This window comes from Pelodiscus sinensis, chromosome 2 (genome assembly GCF_049634645.1).
Source record: "Pelodiscus sinensis isolate JC-2024 chromosome 2, ASM4963464v1, whole genome shotgun sequence".
NCBI classification, from domain to species: domain Eukaryota; kingdom Metazoa; phylum Chordata; order Testudines; family Trionychidae; genus Pelodiscus; species Pelodiscus sinensis.
The window spans coordinates 43,016,857-43,042,098 of record NC_134712.1 but is presented as its reverse complement, the minus strand read 5'-3'; the positions used below and the strand labels follow the sequence as shown (position 1 = coordinate 43,042,098).

Genomic DNA, 25,242 nt, shown 5'->3' with positions numbered 1-25,242 from the left:
ATAATAGATATTTCCTCCCCCATCCTGTCCTTCTATCACCCTTATTTGTCCATTTTGCCCACTTACCGAGAATTTTCATGACAAACCTCAATTTTGAGCTAGCAGGGAGCTTTTTAAACGTATTTGTACTGTTCTGTATGGTCCCTCCACTATGACTGGGAGCCCTGGGAGACATTGTGATACACTAGTAAATAATAATCCAACTACGGGGCACCTTTGTAAACTCCCACCCCTAGTCCGATGCTAGAACTTGCATGTCAAGTTTCAGCCTTGTTTCAATTTGTAGAATAAAGGTGGGTAATACTCTAATTCTGCTATGAAGCGTTACCTGCATGACTCCCAATAGCAAAAGTACTCTAGTCACTTGCAAATGTCTTCCAAAGAGCTGGTATTTTAAAATGGAAAGACATGGGATTGTTAACTCTGATATCCCTCTCCTAGAAATCAGCCGGGAATTACTTTTTTATTATCCTAGCTGTTCGAGTTTATTACCTGTTAGTATAAAATAAGATGCCATATTTGTGCAATTTTCATGACACTCCAGGCGAGCTTTCCAAGAAACATTGAACTATCTAGTTAATTCACAAAGCCTCTCAAAAACATACTGAAGAAAATTGAATAAGACTGAGCATAATGATCTTTTAAAACACTCTACACCAGGTAATTTTGTAAAGTAAGTGAATTTGCTAATGGGCTTTGCCAATTGTGCTTGGATGTCGGGGTTAGACAGAGATATGGGGGGTGGGGGAGCTGTCTCCGGCTGTAAAGAAAGAAAATGACGACAGGCATAGAGGTAGCCTGTCCTTGCCCTAAGTGGAAACCCATCAAGGGGACTTGGCAAGATGATTTCCATTCAATTCTCTGGCTTTATATTCGGAGCAACTGGGGACCAGTTTCCATGCTGGTTTTGCCCATGTACGGCACCAGGACGCTTCGCTTTGCACTGGTGATCAATCTCGCCCCAGCTGGTTTCCTTGCCGCCTCAGCCCAGCGCCTTAAGCACAGCAGCTGTGCAAAAGGGACCCTTTGATGCGCTCCCCGCCCATGCAGCGCGCCCGCGGGAGGAGAGGGGGGTTTCAAGGTGTCCATCAGCCGGCGCGGGACCGGGCAGTTCGGCGGCCCCGGCTCGGGCCGGGGAGAAGCTGAGACACCCCTCGCGCCCGGGCGGCTGCGGGAGGATTACCGGGGCGGGCGGGTCCCTGGGAGCCTGCAGGAGCAGCGAACGCGCGGCGCTGTGTGACTCTCTGACCCAGACCCCGGCTCCAGCGCCTGCAGCAAAGGGAGGAGCGCGGGGAGGGGGGCTCTGCCGGAGCCCAGCGCCAGCAGCTTCCAGCGGCGGCTGCAGCATCCTCCAGCCAGCAGCCCAGCACGGCGGCCGCTCCGGCAGCAGGCAGCGGCCATGGAGGGCAGTCAGGGGAGCTCGCCCTCCTCAGCCAACTCCTCCGAGGAGCTCAGCGCCGCGCTGCCGCTGACCAAGGGGATGTCCATCTTCCTCGATGTGAGTAGGGGCAGCGCGGCTCGGCCGGGCACACGCGCTGCTGCCTTGCTTGCCTTCGCGGGCTCGGGCCGGGCCAGCCTGGGTGCGGGCAGAGCTCCGCGCTCTGAGGCGCTGAGTCGCGGGGTGGGGGGTAGTTCTGGGATCCCATTTCTAGCGCATCCTTGTAGCCGGTGTCTGGTCCCCAAAGCCAGCACCAACCTGCTGGGGGAGAGAGACTCTGAACGCCTCCCCCCCTCCCCCGCCTCGCGAAATCAAACCCCGCAGTGGCACCAGACACACACTCCCTCGCACCTTTGGGGTGCCCCGGGATTTGCATGGCTCCAGGCGAGTGGAAAGTTTTGGCGGCGCATGGAAAGGTGTTTTCAGCGAAGAAGGATCTCGGGCAGCTGTTTGGATCCTGCCGAACGCTTGCTCTGGCTTTGGTTGGAAATGCCTCCTAGAGCGATGCGGCATTGAAAGCTCTCCCATCTAGGCACCGCTGAAACTGTCTTTTTAAAGGGGGGAGATGCTCAAAGCCGAAATCCAAAACGTAGCACGATGTTGCTTTGCCTCTAGCGCAGCAAACTCCTTGTATTCTTACAAAATAATAATTTAGAGCATATGCTTCGAGGCTAGGGGCTGGGACCTAGTCTGCTTTTATTTATAGGACCTTCTGTGAAATGTTGAATATCAAAAGTTGTGTTAAAAATTTCTGACGTTTCATATAATATGTATAGATAGCAGCAGTAGATTGTAAACCTGATCTGAATATGAAGAAGCTGCCAGAGTAGAGGCACAGGCATGTTAACTGAATTTACATCTGAACCAAAAATAATGTAACTTTCAGGCATTTACTATCTGCTACTTGTACTTCTTATCTGATCATCAAGAGTGACTGATCCAGCAGTATGAGCAGTATCTCCTGGTAGGTACAGGGTCTTCTCAATTCCCAATAGACTCTGAAGGAAATGAGGGCATCATTTCCATGAGGAGTAACGGTAGTTCGAATTAGGATCTTTAATACGAACTACCTACTCTGTGCCGCGTGTAGCCACAGGCACGGAGTTCGGACTAAGGGGGATTTTAAAATGGCTGTGCCCAGGAACATGCAAATGAAGCCCGGGATATTTAAATCCCGGGCTTCATTTGCAACTCCACTTGCCCTAATTACCCTACCTAGCTCGAACTAACAAGCTAGTGTAGATGTACTCTAGGGGACTATCCTCTTAAGCAATCTCAAATATCCACCAACACATAAGCAGCAGAAGGTTTGGTCCAAAAAGAGCTCCAAAGTGCCTTCTGGCCTCCTCTAGAGCAGTGATTTCCAATCTTTTTGATATTGGAGTCCAGTAAACCCATTCACAAGTTTTTGGAGGACCAGTAACATTTATTTGCATATTAGCATATTCATTAAGCAAATGATAAATATGCAAATAAATTGTTTCTGGTCCTCCTAAAGACCTCCTGATCAGCTGTTTGTCAGCTCAGCACGGCAGCCATGTAAATTTAAATTAAGCGGCGATTATTTAAATTGCCGCTTCATTTTCCTATGCCTGGTAGCCTAATCTACATGCCTCTGACGACAGAGGCATGTAGTCTAGATGTACCCTTTGTCTACGCTGCAGGGTTTTTGTACAAGAAGATTTCTGCGGAAGAGATCTTCTGCAAAAACTCCTTGCGCAAAAGCACATCCACACCTCAAAAGCACATGGCAAAAATTATGTGCTTTTGCACAAGAGAGTGTCCACACTGCATGGACGCTCTTGCAAAGAAAGCTCTGATGGTCATTCACAGAATGGCCATCAGAGCATCTGTGCTTTTTCTGATAGGCTCTTTTTGCACAAGAAACTCCTGTGGAGCATCCACACATGCCTTTTTGCACAAAAGCTGTAGCACAAAAAGGAGTTATTCCTCGTGGGGAGAGAAATAACTCTACCACAAAAGCCCTCTGTCCTGTCAATTTACTGTAATTCTTTTGTGCAAAAACAATCTTGAGGTGTGGACTTTGCCGGGTTTTGTGCAAAAATGGCTTTTTTGTGTGCAAAAATGGCCGTTTTTGTGCAAAAACTTTGTAGTATAGACCTAGTCTAAGCGTCTGCCTTCTAGGGCTTCCAATAATTCAATGCAGTGCTGTTTGAAGTATAATCACTTTCACGTGGTCTGAGACTGGTGCACCAACTGCTGGTCACTTGGATGTCTCTGATACCTGTGTAACCACTACCCAGCGATTTTGAACCTGGGACCTCTGAAGCCTCTACCCTTTGAGCTAAAAGTCAGCTTGCTCTGAGTCCATGCTGGAGAGGTCACTTGTTCTTAACTGTTGCTGTGGTCTCGGTGCCACTGCATGGGACAGTGAACTACACTAGGGTTGTGTCTAGACTACAGGGTTTTTTCGAAAAAAGTGGTCTTTTTTTAAAAAAAAACTTCCCCTGCATCTAGACTGCTGCCACGTTCTTTTGAAAGTAAATCGAAAGAATGTGGCAGTTTTTTTTGATCGCTGAAAACCTCATTTGACAAGGAATAACGCCTTTTTTTGAAAGTGCTCTTTCGAAAAAAGGTATTATTGAACGCGAACTGTGCTTTTTCCAAAGACAGCATTCAGACTGCCTAGGTGTTCTTTTTCAAAAAAGCAGCTCGCTTTTTTGAAAGTACTGGTTGTAGTCTAGATGCTGTCTTTCGAAAGAGGCTTGTATTCTAGACATACCGTAGGCATGTGGGTTACACCTGTGCTAGCTGTACCACCCATACCATACCCATACCATATGGGTGGTACAGCTAGCATAGGTGTATTGTGCATTGGTGGCATTGTGCATTATTGCTCAGGGCACAAATACATTGTGCAGCTTGTTTATCTTGGCTTGTGCCACTTGCTCTGTGCAGGATACATCCCACTTATTTTTCACATTATCCAGTTCCAGTACATTAGCCATGCTTCCCCAGCTCACAGTAGGCAATTTAACGCAGGCACCTTTGCTTAAAGGAGCAGCGTTTCTGCACTTGCCACCAAGGTTTTGTTCCGCTTTGAGGACTACCCGCTATCCTAATCTAATCTACTAGAATCTAACATAGCTAGCCCTAGCAATTAGATCTTAACACTTCTATTTTTTAAACCCACAACTCACTTTCTCTCTCTCTTTCTCTCTCCCCTTCCCACCTTTGGCATTAAAAAAGGAATCAAACCAACCACAAGCGCTCTTGCTGTCTATATAATGGATATTAATTAATAGCTACTCATTCCAATACAATGCACATTCTTACAGACATCACTGTTGCTGGAGTACAAAATAGGAAGCAGGCAAAAGGGAGAAACATTTTCATGTTTGCTCCATGTGAGAACACAGAAGAAAAATGACTACTGATTGCCAAATGAAAAAAAACAACCCACCATGATGGTTAGGACCCAGTGTTGTATTTTAGCCTTTAAAAGAATATTGCAGAATGTAAAACTGTTCTGACAAGGCTCTAGATGGTCTTTTGTCCATCTGCAATTTTGCTTTTCAATATATCTTCTCAAAGTCAAGATCCAAAGACTTTTGCAATTGGGTGTTAGTATTGATTGAGTGAAGTGTTAAAAAAGAAATCAAAGAAGGAGTAGCCCAACTGTGATAGAGATGTAGCCGTGTTAGTCTGGTGTAGCTGAAACAAAATAGAGGACTATGTAGCACTTTAAAGACTAATCATCATCTAATAAACCATCTTGTTAGTCTTTAAAGTGCTACATAGTCCTGTATTTTGTTTTAGCCCAACGGTGTTACTAAAAGTTGAATAGCAAAACCCCCGTTGTTCAGAGTTATTAGAGAATAATTAAAGCCATTAAATTTGGTTCAGAATGAACCTGAATATAGACTTTGAACATCCCAAAGTTCAGATCTGAGTTTATGATCTGAGTTTACGAAGGGAATCTTGTATCTGGATTAGTGTCTATTATTTAAATTATATTCCCCTTGTCAAACAAAATATAGCCAGGCAAAGCAATTATGAGAGAGTTAGAGTGCTTACATTTCAGGGTGCTTGGAGCTTGGGTTTTCAGTTAGTCCAATCTCTAATAAAAACTATAAAGTAATGTTGCTATAAGTGATTTATTTTAACTAATCCTAGCTAGTTTCTTAGCTGCACCATTTTCTGAGACCAATTCTGGCACCAGGGCAGAACAGTCAATGGGTCCCCAGGCATGCACAAACTGTGCCCTCGTGGAACAGTCCACCTGACATTTGTGTGATGCAGCATCTGCATTGGCTGGTGCCCAGCAAACTGCCAGCTGCGCTATTAGTGCCCATTGAGCTGCCAATTATGCCCCTGGGCGCATTCTTCTGGCACAGACAGGGCTTCCACATGGGCCCCAGGAGGGTTGCCAACTGTCTAACTGTACAGACTCAAAGACACTGCATTGCCCTGCCCCTTCCCTGAGGACACATCCCATCCCACTCCTTCTTCAAGGCTCCAGCCCCCCACTCATTCCATCCCTCCTCTCTCTGTCATTCGCGCTCCCTCACCCTCACTCACTTGAGGGTTGAAGTGCAGAGGGTTGGAGTGCAGGGTGCAGGCTCTGGGGGGGGAGTTTGGGTGTAAGTGGGGATGTGGCGTGTGGGCTCTGGGAAGGAGCCTTACTAATCTACTAGAGTTCTTTGAGGGGGTCAACAAGCGTGTGGACAAGGGGGATCCAGTGGATATAGTGTACTTAGATTTCCAAATAGCCTTTGACAAGGTCCCTCACCAAAGGTTCTTAAGTAAAGTTAGTTGTCATGGGATGAGAGGGAAGGGCCTCTCATGGACTGATAACTGGGTAAAGGACAGGAAACAAAGGGAAGGAATAAATGGTCAGAATGGAGAGAGGTGGTGTCCCCCAAGGGTTTGACCTGGGTCCAATCCTATTTAACATATTTATAAATGATCTAGAGAAAGGGGCAAAATTTGCTGATGATTCCAAACTTCTCAAGATCGTTAAGACCAAAGCAGTCTGTGAAGAGCTTCAAATGGATCTCACAAAACTAGGTGATTAGGCAACAAAATGGCAAATGAATTTTAATATTGATAAATGCAAAGTAATGCACATTGGAAAAATAATCCTAACTAAACATACAAAATGATGGGGACTAATTTAGCTATAGCCACTCGAGAGAAATCTTGAAGTCATTGTAGATTGTCCTCTGAAAACATCCACTGAATGTCCAGCAACAATCAAAAAAGCAAACAAAATGTTAGGAATCATTAAAAAAGGGATAGTGAATATCTTATTGCCTCTGTATAAGTCCAGGGTACATGCTACATCTTGAATACTGCATACAGCTGTGGTTGCCTCCTATCAAAAAAGATATATTGGCATTGGGAAAAGGTTCAGAAAAGGCTAACAAAAATGATTAGGGGTTTGAAACAGATGACAGACATATAAAGAGAAATTAAAAAGACTGGGACTATTCAGATTAGAAAAGAGGAAAGGGGGGATATGATGGAGGTCTATAAAATCATGACAGTATGGAGAAAATTAATAAGGAAGGGTAAGTCTGCACTTGCACCCTCTTTCGAGAGAGGGATGCAATGAAGACATTTGAAATTGAAAATGAAGCCAGGATTTAAATATCCCATGCTTCTTTTGCATATTTGCTTTATGGCACTATTTCAAAATAACAGACACTGTTAAGACGTGGTTATTTCAAGAGAAAACCCTTCTCTCGAAATAACCCTTACTTCTCATACAATGAGGTTTACCAGTTATTTTGATAGAAGGGTTTTCTCTCGAAATAACCGCATCTTAACAGCATCTGTTATTTCAAAACAGCGCTATTTTGAAATAGCACCATAACGCAAATATGCAAATGAAGCATGGGATATTTAAATCCTGGCTTCATTTGCAATTTCAAATTTCATTTGCATCCCTCTCTCAAAAGACGGTGCAAGTGTAGACATACTAGAAGTTATTTACTTGTTCCCATAAGAACTAGGGTCACCAAATGAAATTAATAGGTAGCAGATTTAAAACAAACAAAAGGACATTTTTCTTCATGCAGCGCAGTCATCCTGTTACCCAGAGGAGACTGTGAACACCAGGACTTTAACAGGGGTCAAGAAACAACTAGATAAATTCATGGAGGTTAGGTCCATCAATAGTTTTTAGCCAGAATGGGTAGGAATGGTGTCCCTAGGCTCTGTTTGTCAGGGGCTGGAAAGGGGTAACAGGAGAGGGATCATTTGATGATTACCTGTTTCTGTTCGCTCCTGTGGGGCATCTGCCATTGGCCACTGTCGGCAGACAGGATACTGGGCTAGATGGACCTTTGGTCTGATCCAGTATGGCTGTTCTTATGGTCTTATGGATATGTTGGCTGCTTTCAGTAACTGCACAGAGTAAAGGGAGGAAAGAAGCCTGCCTTAGCCCTTCTGTGCTGCCAGTGGCTGTGGCAGCAGCTAGGGAGCTTCATCCCTTTTAAATCACTCTGTCCCTAGGCAGTTGCCCCTTCTCCACTGCTCACTGGCAGGCCTCATTCTAACTGGCTTAAAAACAAACCCCTCGACTTATCCTAAATACTCAGGCTCATTTGGAAAACACTGCCCATTCCATGTGCCTACATATTTCTGTAGGATGTCACAGAAATGGATTCTGATAAATTGAATCTTTCTGCTGCCATGTTGTGGCCCAAGCAATTCAGAGGTACCTCCAGGGGTACTCAGAGCTGTGTCATGTGACTTTGTCTCTGAAGGGGATGAAGGTGATTGTAACCCTCTCTGAGATGAGTGTAATATCAGCTCCTGAGTCAGTCAGTAGTCCTGCCACATTCAATTTTACTCTTCAAACAGGCTCTGTGTCATCACAAGTAATATATCCCTGAAACAATGGTTCTTGCTTGTCTGTGTGTAATGAGTTAACTCCCTGATTGCTTTGGTGCAGCAAAGATCTGCAAACTGTTCATATGTCCAAGTATTACACAGCACACCTCTGGCTGAAGGTCCATATGATCTTGCTATATGACTTTTTTCCACTTCTTGTGAAGAAGTAAGCTGAAATTTGCCCCTCTATGCCTGGGAGTTCTCTTTCCTTGCCTCAGGGTTTTTATAATTATTAAATACTCAGGCTATGTCTACATTGCCCAATCTTGCACAAGAACGTATGCAAATGAGGCGCGGTGATGAATATCATGGTGCCTCATTTGCATACCTAACGAGCCACCATTTTGCGCAGGGGGCTTTTGCACAAGAAGGAGTAGTCTACACTGCTCCTTCTTGTGCAAAAACTCCATCTTGCACAAGAGCTGTTCTGCCTGAAAATAAATGGCAGAACGGCTCTTGCACAAAAGCCCCTTGTGCAAATGGTGGCTCATTATGTATGCAAATAAGACATGGCGATATTCATCTCTGCGCCTCATTTGAATATGTTCTTGTGCAAGACTGGGCAGTGTAAACGTAGTTTCATGTTTCCCATTACCCGAAATCACAATCTAATGCATGCAGAATTCTTATAAAACATTCAACATTTTCCCCTGATTCTTGAATTATTTGGTGAAAACATGCTCTTTCCTAAAACGTGATTCTCTGAGGTATAAAGTATTTATCAGACATAGCCAGAATCTTTTCATAGTCACCTTCATGATTGTATTCACTGAAGTCAAATGATTTAAGGATATGCTCTGCCTGCTTCCCCATAGCATAAATTAAAGATAATATCGATGTATCTCTAGTTTCTCTGGGCAACTTGGTTGCAATGCAAAATCTTGCAAACATGGTTTTCAGTCTGTTCATTCCCAAGTTTTGTCAAAACAGAAGTTCCCTTGGGTACTGACAAGTGGCATGTTGAAGAGATCCTGCAACCTTTGTTGCTGTTTTCCTTCTGTTTATGTTCTTACTTTACTCCTGACACCTTGTCATGTTTTTCTATACCAAATACAGACTGGCTACAGAGTTTGCTTTTACATACCAGATATGTTCACATTTGATCCTTTCATGTTCTGCCAGGTATGCCTGAGCTCTGTTTGTGATAAACTTAAAAAACAACAAATAGTCTGGTAGCACTTTAAAAACTAACAAAACATTTAGATGGTATCATGAGCTTTCGTGGGCACAGCCCACTTCTTCAGATGACCGTAGTGTTCACAGACTAACTCAGCTACCCCTCTGAATCCTCTGTTTGTGAAGTATTTTACACAGTGCCACCTAATGGCTGAAAATATAACACAATTGAACATTCCATTACACCAGTGGTCTCCAATCTTTTAAAGCAGAACACTTTTTGAATTTAAGTGCTATCCAAGACCTACCTCAAATATAAATACCCTTGCCCCACCTCCTGTCCACCACTTCTCTGAGGCTCTGCCCCTGCTCACTCCATCCTTCCTCTTTTGCCCATCCTCACTCACTTTCATCAGGCTGGGGCAGTGCATTGGGGTGCAGGCTCTGGTCTTGGATTAAGGAATCTGGAGTGTGAGAGGGGCTCTGAGCTGCTCTTGGGGCAGGCAGTTGGGATGTAGGAGTAGTTCTAGGTGCAGGTTCTGGGACAGCATTTGGATGAAGGAGTGATCGGGGTTTGGGATGCAAGAGGGGGGTTCATGACTAGGGTAGGGTTTCGGGATGTGGGCTCCAGCTGGGCACAACTGGGGGCTCCTGGTTGGTGGAACAGTGGGGCTAAGGCAGGGCTCACTCCTGCCCTGACTCTGAAGCACTCCCTAAAGCAGGTAGCAAATTCCATCCCAAGTCCTGTTGTACCCCCTCTCTGCTCTGTGGAGAAAGGATAGAGTGGGAGGGGGCACCTTGACATCAGCACCCCTCCTTTCCTTCCCTCCCCTGCCCAGAAAACAGGAGGCTCCACAGGGGGAGAGGCAGCTCCAAGGCAAAGGGCAAGAGATGAGCAGCAGTGGGGGTAGGGGCAGCTGAAATATCAGCACTTCATACCTCTTGGCCAAACCAGTCAGGATCACCTGTCAGAGGCTCTAAGATCTACCCATTGCATTACACAGTCACAGACTGTGTTAGTCTGTGAGGTTATGTCTACATACAGTTTTTATTTCAGGAGAAGGATGCAAATACCATGGCACATTTGCATACTTCCTCCACTTTTTTTTCAGAAAATACTCTTCCAGTATTTACCTATATCTACACGTGGATGAATTTAGAAATAAACCCCTATTTCGAAAGACCCCTATGAACCTCAAGGAATAAGGGGTCTTTCAAAATAGGGATTTATTTCAAAATTCAGCCATGTATAGACACGGGTAAATACCGCAAGAGCGTCTTCCGAAAAAAAAAGCAGAGGAAGTATGCAAATGTGCTGCGGTATTTGCATCCTTCTCCTGAAATAAAAATTGTGTCTAGACATACCGTAAGGGTGTGTCTACACAGCAGGATTTAACTCGAAATAAGCTACGCAAATTGAGCTACATCAATTGCGTAGCTTATTTTGAAATTGGGAGAGTCCACACAGCACTTACTTCGAAATAGAGCACTCTTCCTCCGACTTCCCTTATTCCTCATACAATAAGTGTTACAGGAGTCCGAGTAAGAAGTCCTCCAGCTTGACAGTATTTCAACATTATTTTAAAATAACTGCCTGCTGTGTAGATGTGGACTGAGTTATTTTGAAATAACACTAGTTATTTCGAAATAATGTTTCTGTGTAGATATACCTCAGAACAAAAGGTAGTCCTGTAGCACATTAGAGACTTATATGAGTATAATGAGCTTTTGTGGGCAAAATCCCCTTCTTTAGATGAGATGATCTTGAGCAATATGGTTCCTACACTGATTGCACTGTAACATTCATACCCTGTCCAACTTACACCAAAATGATTAAATTGCTTTTTAATTCATAGCTCTAGTAATTTTGGTGCAAGTCTGCATTCTTTTTAGCTTACCGGTACCAAATCAAGATAAATTGACGTAGAATACTTGTGTTCTGAAATGAGTGTTCACATATAGACTTGAACTGAAATCACAAATTAAAACTGAGTTATTTCAGTGTAAGTTCGCTTGTTCATGAGATTATAACCACTTCAGAGCAAAGATTTTATTTTCCTGTTTCAGGTTTAGATATTTTAATTGCTGTCAAGTGCATTGTATAACTCCAGTGATATATATGTCCAACCTTGTAGATGTGCCCAGCATTTGTCAGTAAAGCTCAGCGTGAGAGAGGAACAAAAACAAACTGGGGGCCCCTCTTGCTACTGCACTGCAAAAATATGATGGCAGAATAAAAAAAAGTAAATGCTCATTAGTTAAAATCTGCAATTTCATACAGTATATACAGAAAATGATTCCTTTCTCTTTTTATTTAGATATTAAGAAGAGCAGACAAAAATGGTAAGACCCGTCATTATGACTTTTTTTCCTCTTCAAAAAAATCTATCAAACCCATGTGTTTTAATGCTTAATAAATCATGGTGCACTGAACATAATCATATGAAAATTGATTTTCATTTGTGCAATAGATGTTACACTGGAAGTCATACACATGGGCTACGTCTACACTGGCATGAATTTCCGAAAATGCTTTTAACGGAAACGTTTTTTCGGAAAAGTGCGTCTAGATTGGCAGGATGCTTTTCCGCAAAAGCACTTTTTGCGGAAAAGCATCCATGGCCAATCTAGACGCGCTTTTCCGCAAAAAAGCCCCGATCGCTATTTTCGCGATCGGGGCTTTTTTGCGGAAAACAGTACTATGCTGTCTACACTGGCCCTTTTGGGCAAAAGTCTTTCGGAAAAAGACTTTTGCCCGAACGGGAGCAGCATAGTTTTTCCGGAAAAGAACTGATGATTTTACATAAGATCGTCAGTGCTTTTCCGGAAATTCAAGTGGCCAATGTAGACAGCTGGCAAGTTTTTCCGGAAAAGCTGCTGATTTTCCGGAAAAACTTTCCAGTCTAGACACAGCCATGATGTTTGATGCATGTGATTTTCTGTTCTGATCTTGTAATTGGATCTGTGTGGGCTAACGCTTGTGCTTAAATGGAATCTCACTGCAGTTGATGAAACTATGGCGCAGGTACAAGGGTCTGTCTTTGTGGATTTTATTGCAGGCCTTGGAATGTAGCAAGTAAAACTGATTGCCTGTTTGAATGCCAACTAATGTTAAAAGGTAATTTACCAATTGTTTGTTTAAATATGCATCCAAAAGCAAAATTTGGCTGAGGCATTTGAGACTAGCATCTTTGTTGATTGGATACATATGCATTACTAACTGTGTTTTACAAATTCCATTTCAATATTACTAATAGCTCCATTGCCACTATTTTAAAATTTATTTTAATATACAATAAATATATTTCCTTGAGTCAAATTTGCTTTCCTCCCACGTTTTTAAGATATTTGTTTGTCTGTTATGTGTCAGAAGGCAGGATAAATGCCCTGAATGCAATTTGTGTGTGTAAATATAATACAAAATCCTCTTGGTACATTAGCATGGACTGATGATTTTCCATTATGTAGAATGAAATACTAGAAGCCCTGACACACACATGCTGTTCCACTGCATTATGAGGAAACCATCACAAGGGAAATTAGATGGTTTGTAAATACAAGTGTAAGTATGTGCAGGCTCAGGCTCTAGTTTTAACCCAAGTTCAACTCCTTGTTCCATCACAGAATTCCTGCATGGTGGGGGGGAGGAATCATAGAATCCTAGGAATGGAAGGGACCCCAAGAGGACATCTAATCAAGTCCCCTGCTTTCAGTAACTTTTAGTATCTCTGCACCTCAGTTTCATATCTGTAAAATGAGGCCAATAGCACTTCCCTACCTCACAGGGGTGTTGTGAGGATACATACATGTGGCAACGGGGACCATATAAGTATCTAAAATAAACAGAAATAAACTGCTGATCCTTTGGAACCCTACCTCACCCAACCCCAATCCACAGTGGAACCAGCTGGTTCTGTGATAGAAACCTCCCCCCTACACACTAGCATCAGAGTAGTATTACCCCCAAACTCATTGTCTGTACTCTGTAAATTGAAACAGGAGGGATGTAATTCCCAGTCAATAACAAACCTGATTAATCCACCATAGTACAACGGTATGTCAGCCTAAAGGCAATTTGTTTCAGAAATTTACAAACATGGACATATCATAGAACAGCCTTAATCTCCCAAGATCAAGGGGAAACTCCTGGGAAACAACATCCTGATTCTAAAGAAATAATTCAACCACTTTAGTTATATTAACTTGAGTACACAAATCTGAAGCTCAAACCATACTTGTGTCAATGTTTGCTCAACCCCTGAATGCCAACATGTGTAATATACTTCAGTTCTTTAGCTGAATAAATGTTTGTCCTGTTTTCATGCCATGTCTACATTTGATCTGGATGGTGTTACTTCCAGCTTGCATACACTTTCTGGAGCTGATGCCATTTCAGCTATTATGCTAAAAACAGCAGTGTAACCATCTGCCTGGACAGCGACTTGCACTAGCTGCCAAACTATGTATTTTCCTGGACTCCTGGCTTTGTATTCAGCCAGCTAGTCTAACATGCTACCCATGGTACCCCAGCTATACAGATATGTTTAGTGTGCCAACTCAGGCAGAGCTAGTGCTGGTACAGCTACATGAGCTGGGACTCACATCTCTAGCTCAAATGTAGTACTATTCTGCAAGTCAGGCCTGGGCAAAATAGAAGCCATTTGATCTGGCCCGTGGATGCTGTGGAGAGCCGAGCTTGCCTCTCCCCATCCACACGCCACTTAGAAACGCGGCTGAAGGGTAGTTTTTCTTTAAAAACTGTGAGTCCAGAGGGGAGGGAGAAAAGCTTTAGGAGCTGCTCCCACCCCCCGCACAATTCCATTGGCTGGAGCTGCCTGTTTCAATAACAGGCAAACATGAAGCACAAGGGGCTCCAGAGCACAAGGCTGTTGCCTATCTGGGGGAAGGGTAAGCAGCAGTGTTCCCTCTAAGCTGCGGGACAGCACAGCTTCACAGGTGATTAATCAGCCCCTCCCAGTCACAGGCTCAGGGTTTGGTGCACAGAGCTGACTCACTGGCGGGGCTGATTAATCACCTGTGAAGCTGTGCTGTGCAGCTTAGAGGGAACACTGGCAGGCAGGTAGGCTGATTCAGGAAGGCTACTGGTTGGTAAGTCTCCTGGCCAGAGCCTGTCTCTGGCACCAGAGTCTCTCCCTTCCCCATCCCTCTGCCCCCACTCCTGCCCCATACTCCACATACCCAAATCCTGTGCCTCCCTCCTGTACCCATATCCCTTCCCAGATCCAGCATCCCAATCTGCTGCCCCAGATCACAGTACCCTTATGCCCTAGCACACAACCCAAATCCCTGCCCTAGGTTACAATCCAACTCCCTCCACCCCAGTCCAGTGCCCCAGGTCACAACTGCCTCCCTTATGCAAACTCCCTCCCTTACCCCAAGCTCCCTTCTGCACCCAACCTCCATCTCAGCCCACACACCTCCTCTTGATATCAGCACTGGGAGATTCATCCTTGAATTGCAGGAGAGCTGCTTCACCATTAAATTAAGTCACAAAGTGCCACACAATTAGCACAGGGCAGTGCCCTGATGCTGCACAGCACTTGCAACCTGATGTGTTTCTACTCTCGCTTCATCTGTCTGCAGCTAAGTATGAAAGGGGCCTCCTTCTCCATGCTGCCCTTTTCCCCTTTAGAATCCTCATATCTTTCACAGAGCAAGGGAAAACTTGCTGGCTTCTGTTTTCTTCTCTTTGGGTGTGAGAGGGTATGGGCCCCACATCAACCGTACAGTGATGTAACTCTCTGGGGGCTGCCTTCTATATAAGGAGAAGAGCACTTCTTTGGCCTGCACCCAGTCTCTTCCTATTTGGGCGATCTCTACAAGCAAAACATACTTTTATCCAGGGGCACTGACAGCCTTGACAGGTGCCTAGGCAAGTTGGGGAGGGGCAGCTCCGTGCTCCAGGAAGGGGTGGGGCCTCAGGCGGAAGGGACAGGGAGAGCCAACCCTCCATGCCACCCAGAGTGCACCATGCCAGCCCCCACCAAATCCTCAGAGCCACCTGGAGCACTCCACATGGCTCTCCAGTGATGATTTAAAGGGCCCAGGGCTCCGGATGTTCCTGCAGTAGCAGCTTCAGCTGCAAAGAGCCATGTGCCCATTTGAATTGTTGGGTTCTGAGGCAATTGGTCCCCTTCCTTCTCCCCAGCAGCAAGCCTGCTTTCAGCCTTTTTAAAAGCCCCCAATCTTTGTCTGTGTACAAACAGTTATGAAAACACAATGCGTAAGATTGAAATTCTCACTAATCTAGTCCACTCCTAAACACAAGGGCTTTGGAGGACCTGAATAATCAGTTATTTGACTCCAGACAAGTTCAGAGCAGAGTGGCACTATAGCTGAACTGTCACAGATGGCACTGAATACCCTGCAAGCTTCCTTCCAGATGGCTATCTTCATTTAACTCCTGTCCTCTCCCATTGTGACCTCTGGCCACAACTGAGAGCAGCTCAGAGGCATAAGGGGTTATCTAGTCTAGTGGACTACATGCATAGCTCTGTACCAAGACACTTTAATTCCCAGTTTTGACACGGACTCTGAGGCCTCAGTAAAGTCACTGACCTCTTGGGCATTAGTTTTCCAATATGTAAAATATCAACCTCCTTGTGTGGTCATCATGATAATAAGTAGTTGTAAATCCCGAATAATATGCTAAAGTTCCCCAGCCATCACACTGAAATCCACAGTGGTTTGCAACCTAGTAGTTCCTCCACTTGCCCCCAGTTTCTTTAGACAATTGACTCTTATTAAACTTGTAGATGTTGGGAATTGTGTATGATCTCCACTATTCTAATGTTGGTATTAGTCTGAAGTAGTAAGATGTTGGTATTAGTCTGAAGATTCTCCTATCTGCTTTTATATGAAATTAATCAGTTATGCCCAAAACCACTTTGCTGCACTCACAATAATGGCCAGGATCTGGTTACATTTCAAGGCTGGGGTCCCAAATTTATATTCACAATCCTACCCCCAAAATTAAGGCAATCTAATAAAAATAAATAGCTGCAATAAAAAGTCTTACAAGAGACCAGTTAAATGTAGATGCGTCTATTTGTTTACAGAGGAACATGACTCTGCATGTGATGAAGAATGACTGCAACTAAATAATTAAAAAACAATAAAAACCAACTGCACAGACCAAAACAAAGGATCAAGAGAACACAGTCTGAATGCCAAATGCCTAGTGGAAAAAGCCTGCAGACACAATATAAAATATTATAATGCCAAGAAAACATACACAGAGACACACAAATACCCCTCACTCTAATCGAACTTACTGTCTGATTTTTAAAAAAAAATGCTGTAAGATCTGGTTTGGTTTTGTTTTTCAAAATATTATCTTTTAGCCAGTAACTTAATTGGAATTTGCTAAAACTTACATTCCGATGGGATTATTTCCACATTGGTATATTTCCATTCCATGGATGATGCATTCCAATTTCAGGAACTCAGTTGTCAGTCAACTTTTTAAATATGCATTAGAAAGACTGTTAAATAATCTTAAAATAAAATCACTATCATCATAACAAAAAATGATTAAAGACTTGGAATGGCTACCATATGAAGAGAGATTAAAAAGACTGGGACTTTTCAGCTTATAAAAGAGAAGACTAAGGGGATATGATAGAGGTCTAATAAAGTCATGATATGACTGGTGTGCACAAACTGAATAAGGAAATTTGATGTACTTGTTCACATAAGAACTAGGGGGTCACCAAATGAAATTAATAGGTAGCAGGTTTAAAACAAAAAAAAGGAAGTATTTCTTCATGCAACACTTGTCCACCTGTGGAACTCCTTGCCAGAAGACATTGTGAAGACCAGGACTTTCACAGGATACAAAAAAGAACTTGATGAATTCATGGAAGACAGATCCATCAATGCTTATTAGCCAGGATGGGTAGAAATAATGTTCCTAGACTCTTTCTGTCAAAGGCTGGGAATGAGTGACAGGAGAGGGATCACTTAATGATCACCTGTTTTGTTTATTCCTTCTTAGGCTACATCTAGAGTGCAAGCTTCTTTCGGAATAAGCTTTTCCAGAAGAGATCTTTCAGAAAAGCTTATTTCAAAATAGCGCGCCCACACACAAAAAGCACAACGAAATAGCGATTTGCTATTTCAAAGGATTGGACGCTATCTCACATTTAACGCTATCCGGAACCAGTTCAGCCAGGGCATTAGATCAGCAGTTGCTTCTGGTTGCTGTTGCCTAAGGCTATCTGAGACATGTGCTTAAAGGGACCCCATTGGACAGCCATTTCTCAGCTTCTTCTGCTTGCTTGCCTACTTCTCTGAAGGACAGCAAAGCATTTGGAGTTCGTGCTCTGGTCACCCTGCCTTTGGACACCACAGCACACTCCTGGCCATGGAGCCGATGCTGCCTCTCAGCATGCGATGGCCCCACACTGCCATGCTGCAGTTTCTGCAGCAGTTTCTGCAGGCTGCCTTCATGGTCCTGCAAGAACTCAACTCTGAGCTCATCATCGAGACCCTCTGCCTGTGTGCGGGAGCAAGGCCCTTGGAGAGAAGGTTCTGGCTGGAAGCTGGACACCAGTCCCAAATGGTGGGACCAGCTGGTTATGGAGCAGTGGGACGACCAGCAGTGGCTCCATAACTTCCATATGAGGAAGGCCACTTTCATGGAGCTGTGTGCCTGCCTCGTCCATGCCCTCTGTCGATGGATCACCTACATGCAACCCGCCATCCCCCCTGGAGAAGCGGTTTGCCATTGCTGTCTGGAAGCTTGCCACCCCAGGCAGTTACCGGTCTGTGGGCAACCAGTTCGGTGTGGGAAAGTCCACCATTGGGGCCCTCCTCATGGAGGTAAGGCACTCTTGAGCTGCAGTCCATGGCAGGGAGGGAGTACTGGAAAGGGGGACCCTAGGGAAAATGGAGGGTTGCGGGTGTGGGGGATGCCCCATCCTCAGGGGGTTCTGCAGTCCCACAGCCTTGCAGGGGGCAGCGGCCTCATAAGGAGTAGCTCCTGGGGTGTGTGTTGGGGGGAGGATTGGGAGATGAGGGACCTCCCAAGGGCTCAGGCACCCCCTTTGATTCTGTTTTGTGTGTCTCCTTCTGCAGGTTGTAAGGGCCATCAACTCCATCCTGCTGTGCAGGGTCATCCGCCTGGGAGACCTAGACCCCATCATGGCTGGATTTGCTGCCCTAGGCTTCCCCACCTGCAGGGGGAAGGGGCATAGATGGAACCCATATCCCCATCCAGGCCCCAGAACATCGAGCCGCCCAGTACACTAATAGGAAGGGCTATTTTTCTATGGTCCTGCAGGCCCTGGTCAACCACCATGGACAGTTTACAGACATTTTTGTCGGGTGGTCGGGGAGGGTGCACAATAGCCACGTGTTTAGAAACTCCAGATTCTACCAGAAGCTGCAGGCTGGCACATTCTTCCCCCCAGTGTGACTTCAGGGTCAGGGACATGCAGATGCCACTGTCGGGGCCAGATTAAAGCAGGGGGCTCGCTGGGCAGCTGCCTGGGGCACCAATCTATGGGGGCACCTGATAGCAGCTGTAAGGGGTGTTGCACACCCAGGGTTGGGGGCCACATGGCACCCCACCCCTTAAAGCTGCCATCAGGTGCCATGCACCCAGGCTTGGGCCACGCACCCGATTGCAGCTGTGCCGCACACAGGGGGGCGGGGCCACGCATGCTCCATGCGCCTGGGGGTGGAGCCACCTATGAATCGTGCGCCTGCTGCCCGAGGCACAGGAATGGCTCGAGCCAGCCCTGGCCACTGTGCATTGTGGGGTACACAGCCTACCCCCTCATGCCATGGCTGATGAAGCCCTACAGCAGCCATGTGGACTTGAGCAGGGACCATTTCAATGCCTACGTGGGCAGGGGCCGCATCCAGGCCAAATGCACCTTCAGCCACTTGAAAGTGAGGTTCAGGTGCCTTCTGACCCGCCTCGATGTGAGGGAGCACAACATTCCCTAGGTGATCTCGGCCTGTTGTGTTCTCCACGACTTTGTGGAGAGCAAGGGAGAGGCCTTCCTACCATGATGAGGAGCAGAGGACAGCCGTGAGGGACAGGCCTTTCAGCAGCTGTGCAGAACTGCCATCCACCAGGCCCATCAGGTGGAGGTGCACATCCGAGAGGCCCTGAGGGAGTTTCTCTGAAGGACCCCAGTAACTTTCCCCAGTATAGGGGCCTCTGCCTTGCCCCTTTCCCACAACATCCTCGCCCTTCCCCTCTTCCCTCCACATTCAATAGAAACAACACTTTGTGTTAAAAAAAAGTTGTATTTTTTATAATAAAAGTAACTGGGAAGAGGGGGGCTGAGAACCTAGATATGGGGAGGCAGGAGAGAGGTGAGAACCTTGGAAGGGGGAGGTGAGGCTCAGAGCTGGGGCTGAGAGTGGTGTGTGGTGCAGCTGGAAGTTCCACCTTGAGTCTGGGGACCTCGGGAGTGGGAGGGGTCCAGGGAGAACAGGGGGATAGGCAGGAGGGCAGCTGGAGCGGGGTCAGGAATGGCAGGGGAACAGGGACAGGAGCAGGAGCTGAGTATACCATAATCTCCCAGAGGCTGGCACACATGTGGCCCTGCAGCACCAGCTTGGTCCACATTTAGGCCTGCCATAGTCTGGGATGATAGACATTCTGGGCCAGGGTCTGCTGCATGTCCTGGAGGATGGTCGTGTGCTCCTGGTCCCTCCAGATCCCTGGGGTCAGGTGTCTGGTTCGCCTGTTGGTGATCACCCCTCAGTCATGGCTAGTCTGGCTGTGGAGGATAGAGAGAGGTACTCAGTCAACCATTCACACAGTGTCCTTGAGGCCTTCCCCTCCACTGTGAGCTTGCCCTCCTCTGTGAGCAACAGTTCTCAGGGCAGAGGATGGTGATGTTCCAGGAGCGAGGCCATGTGTGGTCTGAACAGCGGGCCTTGCCTCACAGGGACCCAGAGGTGCCCAGGGGACCATGCTTTCCGCCTCCCCCATCCAATGGATGGGCAGGCAAGAGAAGTGTCCAGCTACACTGGGATCCCATGGGCAGAAGAGGGGCCTTGAGCAGCCTGGGCTTCCATCGGGGCCGCACACACACCTGCACCTGGCAACGCTGTCTCCGGGAGCGGGTGATGCCTCGAGCATGCAGGTATGCCCATGTGCTATGTGCAGCACTCCTCAGTCTGTGTGAGGGCACGCATGTGCTCTTGCCCCTAGCCTCCTTCCAGCGGTGGCTGGTGGTGGGAAGGCTTCCCCCCCCCCGGGGTTCAGAAATGTATGTGGCCTCCCCAGAGACTGTGAGCAGGAGCCTGAGGCTGCTCTGGGGCTGCCTCCTGGGGCTGTGTGGCACGGATTGGTGCTGCATGTACATGGACTGCAGCGCGAGGGCCAAGCCAAGAAAGCCAAGCAACGATTGCACTCCAGCCTCTCAGCACCCACCACCCTCACCCTATGTGTGTGAAAAACTAAGAGCACTCACCTGATGATCCCTCCCTGGCCTTGGAGTATGCCTGGAAGACATCCAGGCCCTGGGGTACTGGCTCCAGGCTGATGGTGACAGTGCTGGCTGTCTCTTCCTCCTCCTCCAGCTGGTCATCCTCCTCCTCGTGGGCTGAGACCCCTGGGCAGGCAACGACAGGTATCTCTATCCCCGAGTCCACCACCAGGAGTGGGGAACGGGCTGCATTGCCCCTCAGGATGTGGTGGAGCTCATTGAAGCAGGGGCAAGAGTGGTGTTCTGCCCCAGAGCAAAAGCTGCATTCCTTGGCCCTGGCATATCCCTGCCAGAGCTCTTTGACCTAGCTCTGCACCTGCTACAGAGTCCTGGGGTGGTAGCCCCTTGTGGCCAGGGCCTTGGCCATCCGGCCGTAGATGTCAGCGTTCCTGTGTCTGGAGCGGATAGCCTGGAGGTTTACTCTTCACCCCATACCTCTAGGTGGGCCAGGATCTCTGCTCCAGACCAGGATGGTGCACATCTTTTTCTGCCCTTGGCAGGCTTCTGGGAACCCTATGTATGCTCCCTGGGATGGGCAGGAGGGTCTTGGGGGACTTGAGACTGGGCCATGGGTGCCCAGAAGTGTGGAAGTGTCACCTGCGCGAGGTGAGGTGCAGTTCCCAGGGCCAGCTTCCTGCCACAAGCCTTGTCCCAGGTGCCTGCAGCTTTAAGAGCTACCAGGAGACAGGAACTAAAGAGTTGGGATGAGTATGGATGAAGTGGCCAGCAGGGAACCTGCATTATTTCCCGAAGGCCTCTTTTTTCGATAGAATGCCCTCTTCCATGTCCACACATACCTTTTCCAAAACAGCTTTTTTTGGAAAAGGCACTGTACCTTGTAGAGTGAGGTATACTGCCATGTTGTGGGGGCTCCCCCACCCCGCACTGCTCGGCCCTGGTGTCGGGCAGTACGCTCCCAGGCCCGGAGGCCTAGTTCCGCCCAACCGCAGGCCCTGAGGCCTAGTTCAAGTTCAAAGCAGGCCCTGCGTCCTAGTCCAGCACAAACGCAGGCCCTGAGGCCTAGTCCACGCTCTGGGTGGATGGGGTAGGGGGGTCCGGGCCCTCCCTCTCCACCAGGCCCCAACCTAGGGCCCTATTAGGGGTGGGTGGTTCCCACCACTGGCTCAGTGGGGAGTCCTCCCCGAAATGCACCAAGCCCACCGGGGGGTGGGGGGGGTTCCCTGCCCCTTGCCCTGGGTTGCTTCCTATCCCAGCCCCATAGCTGACGGAGACCCCACCTGCAGACACTGGGCTGGCAGCGGCCGTGATGTTGGCAGGTCTGGCATCTGGGGCAGCAGCGAAGGGGTTGTCCACCTCGGCGGGGCAGGTGGCCCTCCGGGGTCGGCGTTGCGAGCAGGCTCAGCTTGGGGCTGGTAGCGGCAACGGCGGCAGTCCCAGCGGCTCTTGCTCCGGTGGCAGGTCTGGCTGTGGCTCTGGAGGTTGGGCAGGAGTTCCTCCCTCCCCGGCGGCCAGCCCTAACTGAGCTGTTTCTCTGGCCTTTATACCCGGCCTGAAGTTGGAGCATGCCCAGCACTGCTGCGGGGGAGGGGCTAGCACAGCCCAGCCGGCCAGCTGGCTTCCTCGTTGGCCAGTGCGGGGCTGGACCGCCCCGTCAAATGCCATCAGAAAAAGCCCTCCATTATTTTGACTTTTTGTCAAAGTAACGCAATTGCAGTGTGTGGATGCAAGTATTGTTTTTCCAGAGTAACGGCTGTTATTCTGTAAAAATACTGCAGTATAGACATACTCTTAGGCACCTGCCATTGGCCACTGTTGGAAGACAGGCTACTGGGCTAAATGGACCTTTGGTCTGACCCAGTATGGCCATTCTTATGTTCTCATATCTTGTTTGATAATTTCATATACTCTCCTGCATTCAGAATTACCTTAAACTTTAGTAGAGTGGGTGAAATCCTGGCTCCAATGAAGTCAGTCACATGGACTGCAAGGACATCTGATTTTACCCTAATTCCAACATAGTGCAAACAATGGTTTATCAAAAGTATACTGCCAAAGGACTCAGATAATTTTAATATAAGGAAAAAATCCAGAGTGATTGATAACTTGCAGCTCCCCCAGGCTCTGATGCTCCCCCAGCTGCTGTTCAACACTATTTCATGATTGACTCATAATGCATACACTAAGTTTTCATTCATAATTCATGTCATGCAATTTACATAGAGTAAATGAGCTTAACAATGGTACAATTCTATCACTGTTATGATCAAATATCTTGTAATAAGTTCCCCTAGATTTCATTCTCCAGAGAGCTGAATTCCATTTCCATGTTTAAAGGGTTTTTTTTTTATTTACAGATCAATTGCATGCAAAACATTGATTTTTACATGAGAAACTTCTGTGGGGCTGTGGCTTGTGCTAAATCATAGTTGTGATGATAGTGATTTACAAGTAAAATGTGTCTGAAGCACTCAGACAAATTCCTAACTTTAACAGTGGGCACTAGATGCACGAATCACTCGGTGACTTCCTATGGCCGATGGAATGCAGGAGGTCAGATCTCGTGATTATAGTGGTCCCATAGGACCTAGATTCTGTTTATATACTGTAAGGCTATGTCTACATTGGCACCCTTTTCCGGAAAAGGGATGCTAATGAGACACTTCGGAATTGCAAATGCCGCGGGGGATTTAAATATCCCCTGCGGCATTTGCATGAACATGGCTGCCGCTTTTTTCCGGCTCGGGGTTTTGCCGGAGAAAAGCGCCAGTCTAGACGGGATCTTGTGGAAAATAAACCCTTTCCCGGAAGATCCCTTATTCCTACTTTCAAGTAGGATCAAGGGATCTTCCGGAAAAGGGTTTATTTTCCGCAAGATCCCGTCTAGACTGGCGCTTTTCTCCGGCAAAACCCCGAGCCGGAAAAAAGCGGCAGCCATGTTCATGCAAATGCCGCAGGGGATATTTAAATCCCCCGCGGCATTTGCAATTCCGAAGTGTCTCATTAGCATCCCTTTTCCGGAAAAGGGTGCCAATGTAGACAGCCTAAAGGCTTGAGGACAGAATAAACCTTATTGTCACACCCTGCCCAGTGAGAAGCCACTCACTGCCCTTGTTGGTCACGTATATTGTGAGGCTAACCCTGGAAGGTTTTGGCAAAGTGGAAGTTGCTGGGATTTCCACTGATGGACATCTTTTAACTGACCTCAGACATCCAGAGGCCAAGATGCAATTCAAGAAATGTACTTTGTAAGAACAGCTAGTGAGGAATATGGCTTATCTCTGAATGAGGGGAAATGAAATATGTATATGTTGACACACTGAACAAAAATAAATTGCAAGCAGACATCATAATTAATGGTCAAGCCCAAGAGGCAGTAGATTCATTGAATTACATATCCAGTAAACAAGGGGGTTTCTTAGAAACAGGAAGAATAGGAATGGATTTTTCAGCTATAGTCTTGCTGGGACTCTTTCTGAAACCTTTTACGCTTGGTTTATCCGGAGCCTCTCATCCCTTCAAGAGTAACACTTCATCCCATTCTTTGAGCTCCAAATTCAATTTGACACCAGCTCATCTTTCAGGTTCCTTTTATTAGTCATGAACCAGCTCTCAGCCTATGCTGGCCAGGCCCAGGATGTTTAGATACAAGGTGATAGTGTAATTCCAAATCACATCACATGCTACTAGCATCCATGCCACTTGAATTTATTTGGTTTAAACATTGTATGGATCACGTAAGGACCAACTGCTTTGCAGACTGTGTGAGGAATTCATCACTTATGTTTTCACCTCATCTATATTTCAAGTTCATCAGTTCAGCTTATTCCCACTTATCTCAAATAGCCTGAAAACACTATCTCCAGTGCACAGTCTGTCACACTTTGTTATTTACAGGTTAACCTTGCACTCAAATCAAGCTATAGGCAATTTTATTCACTTCCTACAAGATGTATGTCTACAAATCTATTCTACAGAAATTTGGAAAAACCACATCATCTCAAAAACATATGAACGTTTCATTGGTGAAAAGCTTAATTTTGTCCATAGCAATTTTTGGATGTAAAACATAGGAAAATTGTGTTGCTATCAGGAAGAAAATTGAAGCTTTTGAGATGTGGTGCTGGCGAAGATTGTTGAGTATCTGCTGGGCAGAAAAGTCGAAGGAATGCTTATAGTAGAAATATTTGTGAAGAGAAACAGATCCTGATATCAGAAAGCAATAGGCACAAACTTACATGCTTTGTTCACATCAGATATAGAGATAGAAATAATCTCAAAGTTATAAAGGAAGGAATAGCAGCTGGACATCATAGTAGAGGACAGTCATTAAAGAGAGGGATATATGATACACAGCAGATGACTGGGAGGTCAGCCGCAGAGCGCTCATGGCTA

The 25,242-nt window shown here is 46.5% G+C and overlaps 1 protein-coding gene and 1 long non-coding RNA gene across 3 annotated transcripts in view; one reads left to right on the top strand and one right to left on the bottom strand.

The window, feature by feature from the left end:
* Positions 1-1,183: 1,183 nt before the first annotated feature.
* Positions 1,184-25,242, top strand: part of NECAB1 (N-terminal EF-hand calcium binding protein 1) — a 119,615-nt gene continuing 95,556 nt past the window's right edge. Inside the window, exons 1-2 of one of the 2 annotated variants that reach the window (XM_014575687.3) lie at positions 1,184-1,498; positions 11,734-11,758. In XM_014575687.3, the coding sequence (XP_014431173.1) occupies positions 1,400-1,498; positions 11,734-11,758 (124 nt within the window). In that variant the 5' untranslated portion in view covers positions 1,184-1,399. The remainder of the gene's footprint in view (positions 1,499-11,733; positions 11,759-25,242) is intronic. The other variant, XM_006127493.4, reaches the window with a different exon arrangement.
* On the bottom strand, positions 19,124-22,367 carry LOC142826707 (uncharacterized). The gene is made up of 3 exons (XR_012900914.1): positions 22,128-22,367; positions 20,875-21,015; positions 19,124-20,175 (listed from the first exon to the last, which is right to left on the bottom strand). It is a non-coding gene; the product is annotated as an uncharacterized LOC142826707 (long non-coding RNA).